Genomic DNA, 19,078 nt, shown 5'->3' with positions numbered 1-19,078 from the left:
GCCTTTGACACATGGATGGGTCGATCCTGTTGGACAGGTGGTCCTGGTGGGTGCTGAGGAAGGCCTCTATGCCCTGAACGTGCTGAAGAATTCCTTAACGCACGTCCCCGGAATCGGTGCTGTCTTTCAAATCCACCTCATCAAGGATCTGGAGAAGCTGCTCATGATTGCAGGTAAGGAAGTGAGGAAGCCTGGCCTTCGCTGTAGACTTGCAAGCTTCTTCGCTAGAAAATGTCTGCTTGGCCCCCTTGCTGCTTCAAGTCAAGGTCAACCGGCGTGAGCGTTTGAATCCTTACACAATACTTTCAGATCTATCTGAACCATGAGGGCTAGAAACTTGCTTTTGATCATGCCTGCTCCCGGGACTCATGTCTGTTGGCTCTCCTGCCTTTCCAGGCAATTATTTTTATGCGTGAAGTCTTCAATAGCATAGCGTAATTTTACTTTAGAGCAAAATGGACATCGCCAACAAATTCAGAGTGCCTGCGTATGGTTATAAAGGCACTGACTTTTCTAGGCTGCCCTATCTATGTTTCCTGGTAAAATCCCATTGGAGGAAAATTGCACTTAGGCTTAGGTCGCCATGAACTTGAAGAGCAAAATGGACATTGCCAACAAATTCGGAATGGTTGGGTATGGTTAGGAGGGCACTTACTTTTCTAGGCTGCCCTATCTATGTTTCCTGGTAAAATACATGGGAAAATCCCATTGGAGGAAAATTCCACTTAGGGTTAGGTCACCATGAACTTGAAGAGCAAAATGGACATCGCCAACGAATTCGGAGTACTTGGGTATGGTTAGGAGGGCACTGACTTTTCTAGCCTGCCCTATTTATGTTTCCTGGTAAAATACATGGGAAAATCCCATTGGAGGAAAATTCCACATGGCACGCCAAAACAGCCAGACACAAAGACAGTTTTTTCCCCCATGCCATCACTATGCTAAACTAATTCCCACAACAGTGCCTATGCCCTGGAATGTCAAACCACCTAGTAGGGCTGTATTACTTCTTATGCCTATAACCTGGTTGGTTGTATCTCAGGATTGGTGTCGGTTGCTTTTATTTAGTCTACGGCGATCACTGAGTTTGTTACCTTACGATTTATGATGATTGTACGTTATGATTATGATGGTGGTTCATCACGTGTTGCTTGTATGTACACTGAGCGCTTAGGTACCAGGGACAAATTCCTTGTGTGTGTGTCCACTTACACTTGGCCAGTAAAGAATTCTATATTTCCCTGGCATGGTTTCCCCAGGAGACGAAAGGGCGTTGTGCCTTGTGGATGTGAAAAAAGTGAAGCAGTCCCTCGCTCAGTCCCACTTGCCGGCTCAACCGGACGTCTCGCCCAATATTTTCGAGGCCGTGAAAGGCTGCCATCTTTTTGCGGCTGGCAAGGTAAGTTAAGACCTTCCGAGTTCCGAGTCGTTCAGCGAACAATACGTGGACACGAAGGCAAGCAAGCCCGTCCCTCAAAGACCATCAGATAGCTTTCATTCCCTGTGAGCAAATGACTGCGATTTAGGTCTCTGGCCTCCGATCCCCAGCATTGCTAGCTTCTGTCCCAACTGGTGCTTCTCTGCTGGGTTCCTTTGCAGATTGACAACGGGCTGTGCATCTGTGCGGCCATGCCCAGCAAAGTGGTGGTGCTACGTTACAACGAGAGCCTCAGCAAGTTCTGCATCCGGAAGGTAAAAGTGTCTTCTGGGTCCACGGAAGACGGAAAGTGTCTCCGGTGGGATGTCTGGTGGCACCTCCGTCCGATCAATTGACTTGGACCGCATCTGTCCGCTGTCCTTCCCTTTAACCTGTCTGCAACGCGAACCTCTGCGTTCTAATCCCTCCGTATAAGTTAGGGGTTGAAGGATAAGCCTTGGGAGTTGGAAGTCCGCGAGTCGTGGAAGGGGCCAAGCGTGAGCCTCTCGTGGTTTTTGTGCTCGCAGGAGATCGAAACCTCGGAGCCGTGCAGCTGTATCCATTTCACCAATTACAGCATCATCGTGGGGACAAACAAGTTTTACGAAATTGAGATGAAGCAGTACACCCTAGAAGGTGGGAATCCCTCCTTATCAGCCTGCTTAAAGGCTGCTGAGGGCATGGCGGTGGTAGGTCACCCATCCCTGTGATTCATGCCTGATCACGTTTGGTCAGCAGAAAAGGGCAGCTGGTTTGGTGTTGTTTTTTTGTGGGGGTGGAGACATAAGGGGCTCACAGAGAAGGGAATGGAGAGTCAGTCCACAATCTGCATCAGAGATCTAGCAGGCGAGGGACTGCCCAGGTCATATCGCAGATGCTGAAGTCTGCTCAGAGAGCAGATTTCTTCTCTCTTGGCCAAAAGACCAGTGTAAGGACAGCCACTGCTAGCAAAAACGACTCGAAACAGAGGTCAGTTGGACCATTCTTTATCCACTGCTGTGCTCCTGTGGATCAGCGGTCAATATCGGGCTTTCCGTATGTGGTTGGCGGGCTGGGGAATTCTGGGCGTTGGAAGTCCACCTGTCTCCAAAGTGGCCAAGCTTGAAAAACACCGTGGTATTCTCTCTCCCATCACTCTGCCTTATTGGATCTTGACGGCTAGCATGGTGAGGAGTCGGAGTTGGGGGGGAAAAAAACACGTACGGGAACTCAGCTTGCCGATCTCTGCCACAGGGTGGAATCTTTAAAAAATATATTCCTTTTTTGGAGCTTCCTGGTTGGTGGAAAAGAAAGTGTCGGATCCACAGTTCCTTCCACATGCTAAAGGGCTGCCTAGGTGCAGATGGTGGGTGAATAAGAAGCCAGGAAGGTAGCCTGGTTGGAAAGACAGAGGTGGGATGGGAGGCAATGTCATGCTTTTGCTAAAAACTGAAGTGTGCCGTTTTAGAATTCCTGGATAAGAATGACCACACCTTGGCATCCGCTGTGTTTGCATCCTCCACCAATAGTTTCCCAATCAACATCATCCAGGTGAACCCAACAGGGCAAAGAGAAGAGTATCTGCTTTGTTTCCATGGTAGGTTGATGTGAGGGGTGGTGGACATGAAGGGCGAGCTGGTGTAATGGACTATAGGGAATGGAACGGAGCGGCATAGAAATAGGAATGGAATAGAATGGAGTGGAGTGGGATAGATGGGATGGGATGGAATGGAATAGAGTGGAGTGGAATGGGATGGGATGGAAATAGAATGGAGTGGCGTGGAATGAAATGGAATATATGGGGTGGGATGGAGTGGAATACGAATAGAATGGAATGGAGTGGAATGTATGGAATGGAATGCAGTGGAATGGAACAGAATAAATGGAATGGAGTGGAATGGGATGGAATATATGGGATGGAATCGAATATATGGAATGAAGTGGAGTGGAATGGAATACCTTTATTGGTCAAGTGTGATTGGAATTTGTCTGCAATCATGTTCCCTGCCCCCATCCCTTTTCATTAAAATAATAATAATAATAATAATAATAATAATAATAATAATAATAATAATAATAATAATAATAATAATAATAAGCCTTTATTGTCAAAGTACAACATGTGTACATTGAGATTAACTGAGCCTCCCCCCGTGCTCTCTCCCCCCAACACACAGTGACAACAAACCCTCCATCCCACCACACTATGTGAACCAACTACACACCACACACCGGCCTCCCTAAACTAGTCACATCCAGTTCCTGCCATTGTTCTCCATATGATTTAGCCTCCAGTCCCCTAATCATCTTTGTTGCTCTTCTCTGCACTCTTTCTAGAAAGGAAAAGAAAAGAAATTTCCCATACTGACAATCATTAATCGCTGGCTTGTTAAAGGAGAATTGAATTTCTGGACTCTTGGCAGGCTGTTAACAGTATTTCTTTCTTTATCCCACTCCAGCGATTTTTGATTTATTTTTTGCCATTTCCTTGCAGAATTTGGCATTTTTGTAGACTCCTACGGAAGGCGCAGCCGCTCGGATGACCTGAAATGGAGTCGCCTGCCTTTGGCGTTTGGTGAGTATCGGATTTATTTCTGATCTCCTTCCTCTGCATGCAGCTTATTGTGGGGTTTTTTGTTTTTTTGGGGGGGTTTTTTTTGGAGTGAAAACGAGTTGGATAGAAAACATTCAGTCCCCGGTGATTTTCTCTAACCTGGCCTCTCTCTCTCTCTCTCTCTCTCTCTCTCTTTCTCTTTCTCTCTTTCTCTCCCGGGCTCTGCCACAGCCTATCGGGAGCCCTACCTGTTTGTGACCCACTTCAACTCCCTCGAGGTGATCGAAATTCAAGCACGTGCTTCCCTCGGGTACGTCAGCCGTGGCCTTTGGTGACCGCCAGGGCCACAGTACTCCTACTACGCCTTTCGTTCGGACCACACCTGGCCTCCCCTCTCCCCCCCCCATCTGAAGAGTTGTCTTTCTCTCCTCCCTGACCCCTCAGCATCCCGGCCCGGGCCCATCTGGACATCCCGAGCCCTCGTTACCTGGGCCCGGCTATCTCCTCCGGAGCCATTTACCTGGCCTCTTCCTATCAGGATAAATTGAGAGTGATTTGCTGCAAAGGGAACTTGGTGAAAGAATCCAACAACGAGCATCACCGAGGATCCTCAACCACCCGCAGGTAGGGAAGTGACATTCCAGCTTGGAGGGAGAAATCCAGGAGGCCTTCTAGCTGAGGGCACGGGGGTGGTGGGGTGGGTGGGGGAACACTCTGCAGTTGGGCAGGCTGTCTGGGGCATGGGAGGGTTGATTGGCAGAGATCGGCGAAGTAGCCAGCTCTGGGGATGCTTTTACTTCCTCCGTTCTCAAGGGGACTTGAGAACTTGAGCAAGGGAAGAGTAAGGCTGCTCACGTGCTGCAAACCACAATATAACTGGAAGGGTTGTTTTGTTTTCTTTTGTCCCTCGCTGTCCAATCCTTTTGTTTTTGATGGACAGCAGTCCAAACAAGAGAGGACCGCCCACGTATAACGAGCACATAACCAAGCGGGTAGCCTCAAGCCCAGGGCCTCCCGAAGGTCCTGGCCACCCTCGCGAGCCAAGCACACCGCATCGCTATCGGGAAGGAAGGGCTGAACTCCGGAGGGACAAGTCTCCGGGGCGTCCCTTGGAGAGGGAGAAATCTCCAGGACGGGTCCTCAGCACCCGGCGAGAAAGGTCCCCGGGGAGACTGTTTGAGGAGAGCAGCAGGGGACGAATACAAGTGGGGGGCGCCCGGACTCCCCTCACCCAGGTCAACAAGGTAAGGCAGGAGGGGGACACCCCAAATCTCCCACCCCGCCTGCGAGGGGGAAAATGGTCCTTCTACATCCCCAGCCATTGGGGGAAAGGAAAGCTGGTTTGGTGTAGTGGTTAAGATACCAGTCTAGAAACCAGGAGATGGTGAGTTCTAGTCCTCCCATAGGCATAAAAGCCAGCTGGATGACTTTGGGCCAATCACCAGGAGGCGGTGAGTTCTAGTTCCGCCTTAGGCATGAAAGCCGGCTGGGAGACTTTGGGCCAATCGCCAGGAGACAGTGAGTTCTAGTTCTGCCTTAGGTATGAAAGCTGGCTGGGAGACTTTGGGCCAATCACCAGGAGACAGTGAGTTCTAGTCCTCCCATAGGCATAAAAGCCGGCTGGATGACTTTGGGCCAATCGCCAGGAGACAGTGAATTCTAGTCCCCCACTCTCAGCCCAACCCACTTCACAGAGTTGTGGGGGAAAATAGGAAATGTCCTGACCGTGAGAACAATGAACCCGTGGAACAGCTTGCCGCCAGAAGTTGTGGGTGCTCCGTCTTTGAAGGTTTTCAAGAAAAAATGGGCAGCCACTCGTTTGAAACGGATTAGGGTCTCCTGCTTGAGCAGGGGGGTTGGACTAGAAGATCTCCAAGGTCCCCTCCAGCTCTGTTACTCTGTTATTCAACATCTTCAAATAGCCAAGGTTGAGAAACGCTGCTTTGAAAGGTCACGTTGTCCTCCCACAACCCAGAAGGTTGAGTGAATTTAAGCAATCTCGTCCCCTGAAAGGAGAGATTGTAATTCTAAACGTTTGCATACAGCAGGGGTGTCAAACTCAATTTCATTGAGGGCCGCATCAGCATGGCGGTTGCCCTCGGGGGGGCTGGGTGGGTATGGCCTGGGTGGGCGTAGCCTACTGGGTGGGCGTGGCTAGAGTGCGTATGGCCTACTGGGTGGGCGTGGCCAGCTCTACATCGTTCGTTCGCATCAAGGGTGCCTATGGGGGCCCGGGCAGGAGTGGGACAGATCTGAGGGTCTCTGGCAGAAGGAGGGTCTCTGGGCCAGGGCCAAGGCAGTGGGGGCCGTTCCCTCACTGTTTCCAGGATGGCTTTGCGGGCTGCATGAAACCACTTTGTGGGCCGGATCCGGCCCCCGGGCCTTGGGTTTGACATGTCTGGCATACAGGGTCCCGCTCCTGAACTTACAACATGCTTTTTTGTTTGCTTTCTCCTCAACAGGTCTGGGACCAATCTTCAGTTTAAGCACCACAATCCTCCACCCCTGAACTCCAAGAAGAACACAAAAATATCCAAAATTAGGTGCACCACCCATTTCCCTAAGTAACCCCTGCTCGGCTCAAACTCGTTCTGGCAATGACATTTAATCCAGGAGGACTAAAAGTTCGTTGCGCGGATCGGCTTGCGTTCCAGTGGATTTTCCCCTCCCGCCCTCCCGTCCTGCCCTGGGGGGGGGTCTCCTTTCTCGTTCTCCCCCCCCATCCCTTGTGGGGGGGGCACTTTGTACGACTGCTCCTTTCAAAGCAGTTCCTCGATTTTTCTATTTCGCTTTTACCCACCCCGTCGATCGTCCGACGGGGATGGTAGGGCTTTTGCCCAATTCTGAGAGGAAGAAGAAGAAGATATATGACTGTCAGTATTTTGGGAAAAGCCTTTGCAACCAGCAACGGTCCGGTGTCTCTGTCTACTCTACACCCTTGTGTCATTCTCTTCTACTGCAGAGCTCTGGCGAAAATCTCAGGCGACTTGAGTTCATCAGTTGCTTCCCGGAACTTTTTTTTTTTTTTTGGTGGTGGTGGGGAGGGATTTTACCATTCCAAATCCAAAATTTAAACAAACAGCGACAACAACAAAAACAAAACAATGCAGCGGTCGGCACAGCTCTGTGATCTGCCAGGTTGCCTGGGAAGGAATGTCATTTTAACAATTTTTAAACATCCCCCCCCCAACGTGCCTCGACCAACTACGAAACCTTGTCCACCGGTCTCTCGCCCTCTGCCTCAAAAGGCTCCCGGAGGGTCTTGTGTGCCCCGTTCACACATACCCCACACACCCAGGCCTCCGCCCTCCCTTCCCTTCCCTCCCCCCCCCAGGCTTCCTGCATGGCGACTCCCTGCATGCTTCCTGCACCGCCATCATCTCGACTGCAGCCTCCTTTTCAGTTGCTTTGCTCGATATTGTATCTCCGTCATTTTTCCCCGTGTTCAAATAACCGAAGCCTTTTTGGAGACGATGCTGCAACCCAAGGACCATCCTTGCGGAACTGGGGAAATGGATGGTGCTGGAGGAGGAGGAGGAGGAGGAGGAGGAAATGGGACGGCTTTCGAGGCCCCACCCACCCACCCGCTGCAACGGAGCCAGATCGAGGCAGGGCGGATTCCCCAGCCGGCACGGGCACACCGAGCGAGAGGCCCCCAGCCCACGGGCCAGCAGAGGAATAGGCTACCTTGCTCTCCGGGATCTCGAAGCCCCCCACCAGCGCCTCCTCCAAAGAAGGGAGCCAGAGCAAAAAAGCTGAACCCGTGGCCCAAAGGAGCGAGGAAAGTCACAGAAAGGGGGGGGAGGCCCTCTGTGCCATCCAGAGGAAAGCCCCCCCCTCGTTTTGGGGAGGAATGTGGGCAGCAAACCAGCTGTGGCTATTCTGCCAGCAACGGCCCCGTCTTGCTTCTCATTCTTGACTTCCACCGAGCTCAAACAACACTCCTTTTGGGCCGCAAATGCGCTTTTGCTCTGTTTTTTTTTTTTGCTCCCAGCTGGCCAGAGCAAATCCACCTGCGTCTGCTGGCTCCTTTGCCCGCCCCCCCTAGTGCTGCCCTAACAGAGAGGCCCCCATCTCTCCCGCTTCCATCGGTGCCCTTCGGGCTGGATGAGTGGGGGGCTGTTGTGGAGAACAGGGTCAGACTGGATTGCATTCTCCGGTGGTCTGTCAGGAAACCTGCACGGATTTCCCATCTCCGGAAGTCCCGAAAGTTCTTTAAGGTCTTTGAATCTCATGGGGAAAAAAACAAAAACAAACTCCTACTAATTAATAATAATAATAATGATGACGATGATTATCCCTCATTACCTGAAAACTCGGCTTCTCGAGCCCTTGAAAGTGTATATCTCTTGTGTCTTGTTCGTGAAACGCTTCCCGCTATAGAATAGCTCAAAACACTGTACATATTTACGAGAAACTTTATATTCGTAAAAAAGAAAAAAAAAGGAATCAAATCAGTTTCTACTTTTTTTATTGCAAAGCGTGCAGGGTTTCTCTCTCTCTCTCTCTCTCTCCCAAACCTCCAGCCCTTTTCTTTGAAGGGGTACTCAAAGTCCCCCCCCCCTTAATCTGGCAGGTTCCCACGCTCAAGTTCTCTTTGCGAGCCACAGCTCGGCAGCGTAAAGGAAGCCCTGAGTTGAAAAGTATGGAACTTGCCGTCGAGACAATAACCAAATAACAACGACACTTCACTCTACCTACCACCTGGCCCGGTGCGATGGGATTTTTTTCCTTCCGGCTGGAATGTTTTTCAACCTTTCTCCTAGAGTCTTCCTACGTCACCGCTGCCTTTTAAACATGACATCTTGTTGAATTGTAATTAACCTCAGAGAATCACGAAATCGGGATTGGAAGGGGCCTTGGAGATCTTCTATCTAGTCCAACCCCTTGCCCGAAACAGGAATCCTTATACCAACCCTGGACAAATAGGTCAACGACCAAAGATATTTTGGACCGGTTGCCCTGATATAATTTTATTTTATTTTTTTTTAAAAAAACCCAAAACAGGACAAATGGTTGTCCAATCTCTTCTGGAAAACCACCAGTGATGGGAGCACGCGTAACTTCTGAAGGTCAAGCTGCCCCACTGACTTGTTCTGTCAGGAATTTCCTCCCTATTTCTAGCCCAATCTCCCTCTTGACAAAGCTTCCACCCATTCCTTCTTGCAATTTTCACTTCCTGTTCAGTTGAATTGGGAAGGTGGTGGCGAACGGTACGTTTTTCATGCAACTTATCGTTTTTCTCACAAAGTTGCTCAGTAAGGCTTCAGCCTTGTTGGGAGGTTGTCCTACCTTCCACTTTATAGCAGGATCGGCAACCCCCAACGGCATCCTGCAGCCAGTTGGCCAAATCCCACGATTTTGCTGAGATTTGAAATCTCCTAGCAGCTGGGCCCAATGTCTCAAATTCCCCTTCCATGCCCTCTTCTGGTGCTTCAGTTTTTTCCAAACTTCGGACACAATTCAGGATGTCAAGGGAACAACTTCACCCTTGGCAAGAGGACAAAAAAAAAAAGCTCAGCTCATCATTGTAAATAGCTCTTTTTTTAAAAACAAACCAACCCAATTTATACAGGGTCTGATGGAATTTCTTCCGACAGGGAGAGTGTGTATATGTGTCTGTCGCTCTCATCCAGGGTTTCTCGACCTTAGCAACTTTTAAAGAGGGGTGGACTTCCAACTCCCAGAATCCCCCCCCCAGAAAAAACCACCGCTCAACAGAATTCTCCAGTCTGCGCTATCTTTAAAACTTGCCAAAGATTGAGAAACGCCGCTCTTAATACAAGCACTAGTCGGCTTCGGGGAGTCCCGAAATGGCTCCTTTCACATTGTCTACCTAATTGCTTATTTACTGGCCCGCTGTGGGCAGGTGACCAGTAAGCTCCCCCCCCAAACACACACACACCTTTGGATCATCATCCGGCTCATAGCGATGTTCTCTGCATTAAAGAACCAAACTGCTGCTTTTGACTTCTGTTGTGCCTAATCTTGAATGTATAAACGAACCGGCAAGCTTGTTTACAAAATGTTCATTTTTCTTTTGATGTGCACACGCACCAAAAAAAAAAAAAATACACTTATTGGAAGATTCGTGGCTTTGTTACTATCCTCTCCACCAGGGTTTGTAATCTGTCACTCTTTCCTCAAAACGTGTCCTTCTTGTGTTTCAATTCTTGTTTTGCCCTCGGAGCCCAAAATCATGACGGACATGAAGGCTTTCTTTGGTCATTATCCTCCCCCCCAGCCCGATCCCTTTCTTACTCCACCTTCTTCTGCCCTTTGAGATTCCACCCTACAAATTCCCATGCTTCCTGTTCCCTTTCCACCTAAATCCTCAGCTTAGAAAACAGCCAAGCTGCCTTTGTTGTTGTTTTTTTAAACAGGAGGGAAAATGGGTTCGCTCAGCCCCATGGATCAGGAAGCTCTCCCCACTCTTTTTATCTTAAGACCTTGCCTTCAAAAATGCCAACCTCTCAACGTGAGCATGCAACACTCAAAACTGGGAAACGCTTGAACTTCGGAGGCAAGACGGAAAGAGAGAGAGGGGACCAGCCTGTTTTCCACTGTGCCTTAATTTATTTATTAAAACCACTTTCCGAAACAGGGTAAATACCGACGACAGACAGGGCGACCTAAAATACTGAATCGGAAGGCTGCCGTTGAGCCGATCGTTCCAAAGAATAAAAGCTGCTGGGATGGTTGAAGATCGCCGAGGATCCGCAGAACCATCGAAAAGCACCGAGGCCGCTGACTCCCTGCCCAGAGACAAAAAGAGTGGACTATTTTCTTTGGTCCTTATTGCTGCTGTGATCAAAAAGGTTTTTTTTTTTAAAAAAAAAAGAGAAAAACAACAACGGCAGGTATGGTCAGACGGTTGACGCAGGAGCGTAGGATTACAAGAAGACAATTTTTTTTTCCCAGAAGCGACTGATTTTGAGACACCTGTCTCCCTTTGGCTGTTGTAGGCATCCTCTGGCTTTTCAGAAGGAAGCGCGTTGGAAGAATTTAATTTTCAAGGTTAATTGGCCTGTGTGGTTTTGGCTGTCCTCTTGTTGGGGAGGGGTTTCCCCCCCCCTCCTTTGCAGGCAGCTTCATGCTTGATTGACAAAACCAGGGCCGGTAGTCTGGATCGAAAGAACAGGCGAGGAGAGGAGAAGCAAGGCACAAGCAGTCCAACCAAAACATTTTTTTGGGGGGGGGGCGCGGGCAATTTAACAGCAAGGATGCCGCTGTGGAGTTTGGGGTACAGGGGATCCTCTGGATGGCAATCGCTTCTTCTCGCACCAGTCCGCTTTCTCTCCCGCCCCCCCGGGGTTCATATGGGCTTGTAGAGCAACGTAGTCACGTATTTCTTCTTGTAACGGTGGGTGGCACTCAGCACCATCACTCCATCCTAGGAGACAGGAAAGAGGGGAGCTCTCTCGGAAGATGAATTCCCCCCACCAAAGAAGCCCCCCTGCCGCCGCGAGGGAGGCCGCTCCTACCTTGATGGACAGCGCGTAGAGATGGTTCAACATGACGTGATTCGGTTCAGGAAGGAGAGCCGGATCGCACTAAGCACAAGAGCTTTAGGTTAGGGATTCGGCCTCAAAGGCGCTCCATGCCCAGAATGTTCATCCCGCCCCCCTCCGCCGCCACCCCCCCAAAAAAAATACAGGTAGCCCTGGATTTACAGCCATTCGTTTAGTTACAAGCTGATTTTAAGACCTGTCTTTGCATTTAAGACCATCTCGGGATCAAAATTTAGGCACTGGATCAGGATTTAAGACTGGTGCAGTGTCCCGGGAAAACCTGATCCCTACTTGCAACCTTCCCAGCCAGCTTCCAAAAAACGAAGTCAGTGGGGGAAGGTGGATTCGCTTAACAAACGCGTGATTTGCTTAACGATGCTTACCCAACCTGGCTGAAAAAGGCTGTAAAATCGGGGGGGGGGGGGAACTCACTTAACGTCCTGCTTAGCAACAGTCATTCTGGTCCCCATGACGGCTGTTAAGTCAGCGACCACCCGCCTTAAAACGTGTGCTAGAAAAAGGGGGCATCCATTTTTATTTTTTGCACGACTTGCCTCATTCTCGGCTTTAAGCGGGAAAGCGTGTCAAAGAGAAGAGCAGGCAGTGCCAGTCAGTGCCTGAAAAAGCTCTCCTTGTGTGGGGCTTCCTATCTGAAGCAACTCTCACAAACACACACGCACGCACACCCCGTGAACGCTTAGCATAGGCTTCGTCCCCCAGAGAACACCGGGAGCTGTAGTAGTCCCAGCACGACTGGAGAAGGCCAAGCCAGGCGTGGAGGGCAAAACGTTTGGCCCGCTTCTACTGGCGACTTACGGAGATGCCCGTGTCTTTGTTCAGGATGACTTGGAGCAGGTGGGGGGGAAGGATCGGGGGCGACTTGAGTCTCTCTTCCGGCTTCACGATGTATGGGTCCTGGTGATACGGTCCAGGAGGCGAGCTTGACAATTCTGGGCAGAGCGAAAGAGGGAGCATGCTAGATCAGGGGTCTCTGAGCTTGGCGACTTTTTAAGAATTCTGACTGGCTGGGGAATTCTGGGAGTTGGAAGTCCACATATTCCAGAAGAGAGAAATCCCCTGAAGATATATTTTGAGGGGGTGGGGTGGGGGCTCCAGCACAGGTCCAAAAGCTCAAAAGAGTAAATCTGTTTCAAGTGACCCACCCAGATTAGATCTCGCAATAAAGCGGAAGCGTCGTCCTCCCTTCCCTTTCGGGTTTTTGCACGCCGCGACTTACCTGACACGTCGGAGCATTTCTGGGAATCGACCATTAAAGCATCGAAAACTTCGAAGTCGGTCTTCTTCACCTGGATGACATTATTGACGGTCCCCAGTTGGCTGGTTACCACAGGCTAGGAAGAGCGTGTGTTAGATTCAGCAGGAAAGTGTGTCAGGTCAAACAGAAGGGTAGCCCTATATTTACTTGGGGGGGAGGGGGAAAACAAAGTTAAGTTTGCCTCCCCAAATATGAGCCTTTCAAATGGAAGGCTCGGCTTAAGATTCACGGAAAAAGGCGACGAAAGGGGGAAGCTGGTGAAAGAGAGATCCAACTGGGAAGTAGGGAGGAATTTCCCTGACGATGGGAACAATTAAATCAGTTGGACGGCTCGTCTCTGGAAGCTGCAGGTGTTCCATCACTGGAGGTCTTCAAGAAAAGATTGGGCAACTATTTGTCCAGGAGGATATAAGGACTCCCGCTTGGGCAGGAGGGTTGGACTAGAAGACCTCCAGGGTCCCTTCCAGCCCTAGGATGCTATAAGTATTCCTCCCTTTGGGGGGAAGGAAGGGCGGTCTCTTAAAACCAAGGTTATCTTTTCTGAACAGTCTTAACTGACCCGGTTCCTGCTTCCTTGTGACTTTATGAAACGCCATCGGATAACAGCTTTTGCGCATGAACAGACTGTTACAGATTTATCGCTACGGATACGCAGGTGGCGGACAGCCGATGCCCTTTCAGAAGTGGCTGGACCACAGTTGTTATTTCCCAGAAGAAACTTCAGCTAAGGAAGAGCTGGCGAGCTGGGGAGGATGCTCAACTGACAGGCGTCAAATGCAGAATAATCCGTTTATTCCCAAGGGCGCGAAACGAAGCGGATTCCCCCGAATTAAAAAACGGTCTCACCTCTGAAGGATCGTGAGTCCACTGGCCATCCACGAAAAACTTGTACTGGTGTTCGCCTTCTGGGAGATCGAGGATTGCGGCAAAATTCTTGTGGCTGTGAAAAGGGGGGTGGGGGGAAGAAACCACCCGTTATTCTAAAAAAACTAATTTCAGTCCTTCAATTCCAAAGTACTCTGGGAGGAAAACAAAAATCACAACAGAGTAACGTAAGCGCAACAAACCGCTGGGCGACTCCCTCTCAGTCCAACCCACCTCGCAGGGCTGTTTGTTGTGGGGAAAAGATGAAGGAAAGGAACATTAGACAGGGTCAGTGCCTTGAGTTACTTATAAAGTAATAAAGGCAGGACAAAAATCTAATAACTAAACCGATGATATGCAAGCATAGGCACGCACAGGTAATGGATGTTACTTAGGTCAACCTCCTGCACCCATTTTCCTTCAAACGCTGAAAAAGGGGGGGATAAAACAATCAAGCAGGGAGAAGAACATCTCAAGAGAACAGGGCAGTTTGGGAAAGCCCGGCGCCGAAAGAAAAACATTTTCCCTTCCATATTTATGGGGATCGATAAAATAACAAACTGGCCGTGTATCTCTGCAGATCAATTTGAAGAGACTCCGCTCATCTATGAAGTAAATCCCCCCCCAACACACACACGCACCCCGCAGGAGAAGCATGTTTTCCAGACTCACAGTTTACCTCCGAGTAAGCGGGAGTTTGCTCCAGTTGTTGAAGGAGCCCGACAAGTAAACCTCTTTGCCTCCACCGGTCCAACGGAAGACGGTCGGCTGAGCTAGTGTAGGAGCTTTGTCGCTCACTTCCAGATCGTGTTGCCAAGCCAGGAATTCGTCTTTCTCCATCGGAGCCTAGGAAACGGCAGACTTCTAGAAACTGGCCACGATCGTTCCCAGATCATTGCTTGTGAAAGGCCAGGGTGGCATCTGAGGCCTTGCCGCCTGCCCCTCCCCCCCAAAAAAAAGAGGAGATGGAAGGGACTCCGCACAGGGTCTGCTGTACATCAGCACGCCAAGGACGACAGCTCGGCCTCCTTGCTATCATCGACGCTCCTCAACTTACGACCGGTTGCTTAATGGCTGTTCAAAGTTACGACAGACTCCCCCACAAGCTACTTACGACCCGGGTTCAAAGTTCCCGCCTCCCTTTTCCTGCAGGCACATGACCACATTTTGGGCGCTTCAGCAACCGGCCCGCCTTTACGGCAGTTTGCTGCTACCCCGCGGTCACGGGACCACCCTGGGTGACACCTTTTTGCCAGGAGCTGACATCTGAAGGTAGTCCTCAATTTGCAAGAGTCTGTTCAGTGACCGCTCAAAGTTGCAACGGCACCAAAACAAAGTGACTCGTGAGCATGTTCCAGACTTATGACTACTGCGGCATCTCCAGAGCCTGCGGCCACCCACTCGTATTTATGACGGTCCCAGCGGTCCCAGAGTCAGCCGATCCCCTTTGGCGACCTTCCGACGCGCCCAGCCAACGGAGGAAACCTGCTCCACCTACTTTCATTTCTTCCGCATTGAACAGGTCAGCATCCTCGGGACTGTCCATCAAAATCTTGGGCCTGTCTCCCTCCTTTGACCCGCCGGGGCTGTCCCTCCGGAGCGCCTTGTGGCCTCCGTGGCGCTCCACTCCGGACCGTTCGCTGCTGGTGTTCCCCATGGCTCTTCAGGGTCAGGGACGGTGAGCGGCAGGCGGATACGCTTGATTTCGATCGCCGGCTAGTTGCCCTTGCAAAAGGAGGAAGGAAACATCATCATCAAGAAGCCATCATCATGACCACCAATCAAAACCATCATCATCATCATCAAAAAAGAAGCCCCGCCCTCCAAGGATGCTTTTTGTGCTGGGTTTGTTGTTTTTTTTGGAGGATTGTTGCGAAGTCACAAAAAGGCAATTCGTCTCCCCCCACCTTCCCTATCATCTATCTATCTATCTATCTATCTATCTATCTATCTATCTATCTATCTATCTATCTATCTATTTTATTTTTTATTTATTTGGGGGGGACTTATATGCCGCCCTATCTCCCGATTTATTTATTTATTTTTGGAACTTATATGCCACCCTATCTCCCGAAGAACTCAGGGCGGCTAACAACAATAAAAAAATACAATAATACAAAAGTTAAAAAAGGATTAAACTAGCAGCCCCAATAATAAAAATTAACAAAATTAACAAAATTAACAAAATCCAGGCGGCCCAGGGAGGGTCGCAGCCGAGAGGACCCTCCCCACGGGCCAGCCATGGAGACCAAGGGCGAAAGCTGCTCCCGTCCTACCTCGCGGGGCTGTTGTGAGCCCCGCCCCCCCAAAGCGGGCGCCGCGCTCTGCACAGGCTCAGGAACAACCCCGGAGTCACCTGGCGTCGGAAGAGCCGCCGATTGCCAACGCCAGCCGGCCGCATTCAAAGTCTCCTCCTTTCCTGGCCCCGGGTAACAGAACAGCGACAGCCGCCGGCGTCGATGGCAAGCTACCCGGTTCCTCCGCTTCCGGGGGCGTCGCTTCCGGTTCCGCTCCCTTCGTTTTCTCCTTCCGGTTCCTGTTAAAGAGGCCGTCGCGTACGACGCTTAAGAACGCGCGTGCGCGTCAGAGTCCTTTTTTTCGCTTCGCTCGGGGCTCTGGGCTGCAAAGACCGCGGTCGGCCAGGAGGGGGCGGCAAAGGATTCGGAGTTCCATGCCGGCCGAGGGAGCTGCTGGAGGCTGTCAAAAAGGCATGAAATGAAGATTAAAAAGATGTCAGCTTATTCCAGGTTAAGTTTCCTTGTGCAGTTGACCGACGGTGTTCGAAGATTGTTTTTTGGGCTTGCAGCCGAGGCGCCTGTCAGGATTGGGGCCATCTCTGACATCACCCTGTCAACATAAGTGCGTATAGTCAAGGCTATGGTCTTCCCAGTTGCAATGTATGGCAGTGAAAGTTGGACCATAAAAAAGGCTGAGCACCAAAGAATTGAGACCTTTGAACTCTGGTGCTGGAGAAGACTCCTGCGAGTCCCTTGGACTGCAAGGCGATCAAACCGGTCAGTCCTAGAGGAGATCCACCCTGACTGCTCTTTAGAAGGCCAGATCCTGAAGCTGAAACTCAAATCCTTTGGCCACCTAATGAGAAGGAAGGACTCGCTGGAGAAGAGCCTCATGCTGGGAAAGATTGAGGGCAAGAGAAGAAGGGGACAACGGAGAAGGAGGTGGCTGGATGGAGTCACTGAAGCAGGAGGCGTGAGCTTAAATGGACTCCAGGAGATGGTAGAAGACAGGAAGGCCTGGAGGAACATTGTCCATGGGGTCACGATGGGTCGGACACGACTTTGCAACTAACAACAACTGCTTTCTTTGGCTTACCGTTTAGCAGTGACTTTTGCTTGCAGCTCTTTGCGTTTTGTGGGGTTTTGTTTTTTTTCCAAAACAACAAAACAACAACAACAACAAAACGGAACGGGACTGGTTCGCTTAAACCACCGCCTCGTTTCTTGATCCAAAAGTTCTTGTCCTTAATTGCCCGCCTAAGTCAAACTGGCTCACCCAGACTCCCTATAGCCGCTCGCCTTTAGGATAGGGAGGCAGATGGGTTTTATATATATATATATATATATATGTTTGTTTTCGTAGATTCTCGCGGGTGTCTGTATGTGTAGATCTAGAGTCTCGGGTTTCTTCCCGCGTTCCTTTCATCTTCAGAAAGTTGTGGCGACGTTTCGACATATATATATATATATATATATATGGTGTTGAAATGCGTGTTGTGTGGGTGTGCGCTTCTGAGTGCCCTAGAAAGAGGTGCCCAGGTGGTCAAAATGGTACCTTTTATTTAATTTAATTGTTTTAATTGATTTTAATTTTTTGTATTTCATGGTTTTAACTGCCCTGTAAACCGCCCTGAGTCCTACGGGAATAGGGCGGTATACAAATTCAATAAAATAAATAAATAAATAAATAAATAAAATATTTGCGCTTCCGTTAGTTCCGTTTTCTCCATTTATTGGGCTTTGCGGCCTCCCGCTCTTTCCATGCCAAATTGCCCAAGCACCTGCCGTCTTTATTGACGCACCCTCTGGGGTGAGAAAGCGATGGTGGGCACGTCGAATTACATAATCCGGGTCACTGATGCTGTGCACACGATGTCCTGGGGCTTCTTAGGGACTCTTTTGGCTTGGACGCACTGTTTTATACATGTGACAATCTCGGGAGTTCAAGTGTTTGCCAGCTGATGGAACACCCAGTGAAAATCTGGTATGCTCCTGTCTGATATGCACCTGTAAAATTAGAGCCAGTTTGGTCTAGTGGTGAATGCACAAAGGCAGGAAACCAGGTGACGGTGAGTTCCAGTCCCGCCTTAGGCATGAAAACCAGCTGGGTGACTTTGAGCCATTCACCAGGAGACGGTGAGTTCTAGTCCTGCCTTAGGCATGAAAACAGGCTGGGTGACTTTGGGCCACTCACCAGGAGACGGTGAGTTCTAGTCCCGCCTTAGGCATGACTTTGAGCCAGTCCTTCTTTCTCAGCCCAGCCCACCTCACAGGGCTGTTGTGGGGGAAAATAGGAGGAGGAAGGCTCATTAAGTAGGTTCAATGCCTTGAGTTATTTATAGAGATAACAGAGGCCAGATACAAACAAATGGCAGGAGGAGATTTTTGAAAGGGTCCAAGTCCTGTAATTGGACACCTGAGCGGGTCTGGGACTCTTTGAGAGCTTTTTTTCCGAAGATAGTTCTCTTCGCTCACTCTCCTGCTTTAGCAACTTCCCAAAAGCCTGCATGGCATTCCGGGTTTTTTTGGCAGCACCTACTCAGGCCGGAAAAGTGGAGGAGGTGGATCCTGTCTGCAGCTCAGCTTCCGGCGTTCAGCCACTCAAGCATAATGATAGATTTCCAGCGTTTGGTTCCTATGCAACTGGGCCCCTAGTAGCAGATGTAGCCAGGAAGCGGACCAAACCTTACACTAGGTTTTTTAGGTGTCTTGTGGTGTACAGCCGAGAGCCACACTGGCTTGGTGGTTTAAGGTACCGACCCAGACGCCAGGTGACCGTGAGTTCTAGTCCTGCTGTAGGCGTGAAAACCGGCTTTGTGAGTTTGGGCCAGTCACCGGGACACAGTCCCCAATCGATCATCTCTGTTGGTATTCTGGAGGAAAACGGAAAGAGCTTCACAGGCCACCATGGAGGGCTGAGTTCAGCTTCACAGGCCAGCATAGAGGGCTCAACCACACCTTGGAGCGTGGGCAGGTTTGGGTCTTCCAGGCAACTGGTCTGTGGGCTTTGCTACTTGTGGAACAAAAAACTCTCGCGACACCTCCAGTCTAAATATCTGCTGGGTTTTCACCTCCTGTACTGTAGATACCTGGGTATATTTAGCAGGCCTTCTCTAGGATTACAGACCAGGATACTGCAGTGGGTGCTCTTTGGCAGCTCAGCTGTCCTTAAGACCCGAAGGAGGCTATATCCAGGGACGCTGAGCTTCGGTTTTCTGCCTCCATCTGTCTCTGCCTGTA

The 19,078-nt window shown here is 50.1% G+C and overlaps 2 protein-coding genes across 5 annotated transcripts in view; one reads left to right on the top strand and one right to left on the bottom strand.

Annotated features, from left to right (window-relative positions):
• The window catches only part of CIT (citron rho-interacting serine/threonine kinase), a gene marked incomplete at its 5' end in the record, with an annotated part of 76,369 nt that extends 69,833 nt beyond the window's left edge, over positions 1–6,536 (top strand). For both annotated transcript variants that reach the window (XM_083373517.1, XM_083373516.1), the window contains 10 exons: positions 38–173; positions 1,260–1,399; positions 1,600–1,692; positions 1,945–2,053; positions 2,865–2,993; positions 3,891–3,971; positions 4,182–4,260; positions 4,395–4,574; positions 4,891–5,194; positions 6,413–6,536. In XM_083373517.1, coding sequence (XP_083229643.1) covers positions 38–173; positions 1,260–1,399; positions 1,600–1,692; positions 1,945–2,053; positions 2,865–2,993; positions 3,891–3,971; positions 4,182–4,260; positions 4,395–4,574; positions 4,891–5,194; positions 6,413–6,436 — 1,275 coding nt within the window. In that variant the 3' untranslated portion in view covers positions 6,437–6,536. The remainder of the gene's footprint in view (positions 1–37; positions 174–1,259; positions 1,400–1,599; positions 1,693–1,944; positions 2,054–2,864; positions 2,994–3,890; positions 3,972–4,181; positions 4,261–4,394; positions 4,575–4,890; positions 5,195–6,412) is intronic.
• Positions 6,537–10,506: 3,970 nt separating this feature from the next.
• Positions 10,507–16,106, bottom strand: PRKAB1 (protein kinase AMP-activated non-catalytic subunit beta 1). Of its 3 annotated transcripts, none has more exons than XM_083373592.1 (8): positions 15,958–16,106; positions 15,100–15,326; positions 14,281–14,447; positions 13,584–13,677; positions 12,699–12,813; positions 12,278–12,411; positions 11,435–11,503; positions 10,507–11,343 (listed from the first exon to the last, which is right to left on the bottom strand). In XM_083373592.1, the coding sequence occupies exons 2-8, from the start codon at positions 15,256–15,258 to the stop codon at positions 11,266–11,268; spliced, it is 816 nt and encodes a 271-aa protein (XP_083229718.1). In that variant the 5' UTR covers positions 15,259–15,326; positions 15,958–16,106; the 3' UTR covers positions 10,507–11,265. The 3 variants fall into 3 exon arrangements, with proteins under 3 accessions (XP_083229718.1, XP_083229719.1, XP_083229720.1); XM_083373593.1 differs by having other exon boundaries at positions 15,878–16,094; XM_083373594.1 differs by having other exon boundaries at positions 15,100–15,331; positions 15,959–16,086.
• Positions 16,107–19,078: the final 2,972 nt, after the last annotated feature.

This window comes from Vipera ursinii (assembly GCF_947247035.1).
Source record: "Vipera ursinii genome assembly, chromosome: 14".
NCBI classification, from domain to species: Eukaryota; Metazoa; Chordata; class Lepidosauria; order Squamata; family Viperidae; genus Vipera; species Vipera ursinii.
Note: the sequence above shows the minus strand (reverse complement) of the source record. Positions and strands in the feature narration are given on the sequence as shown.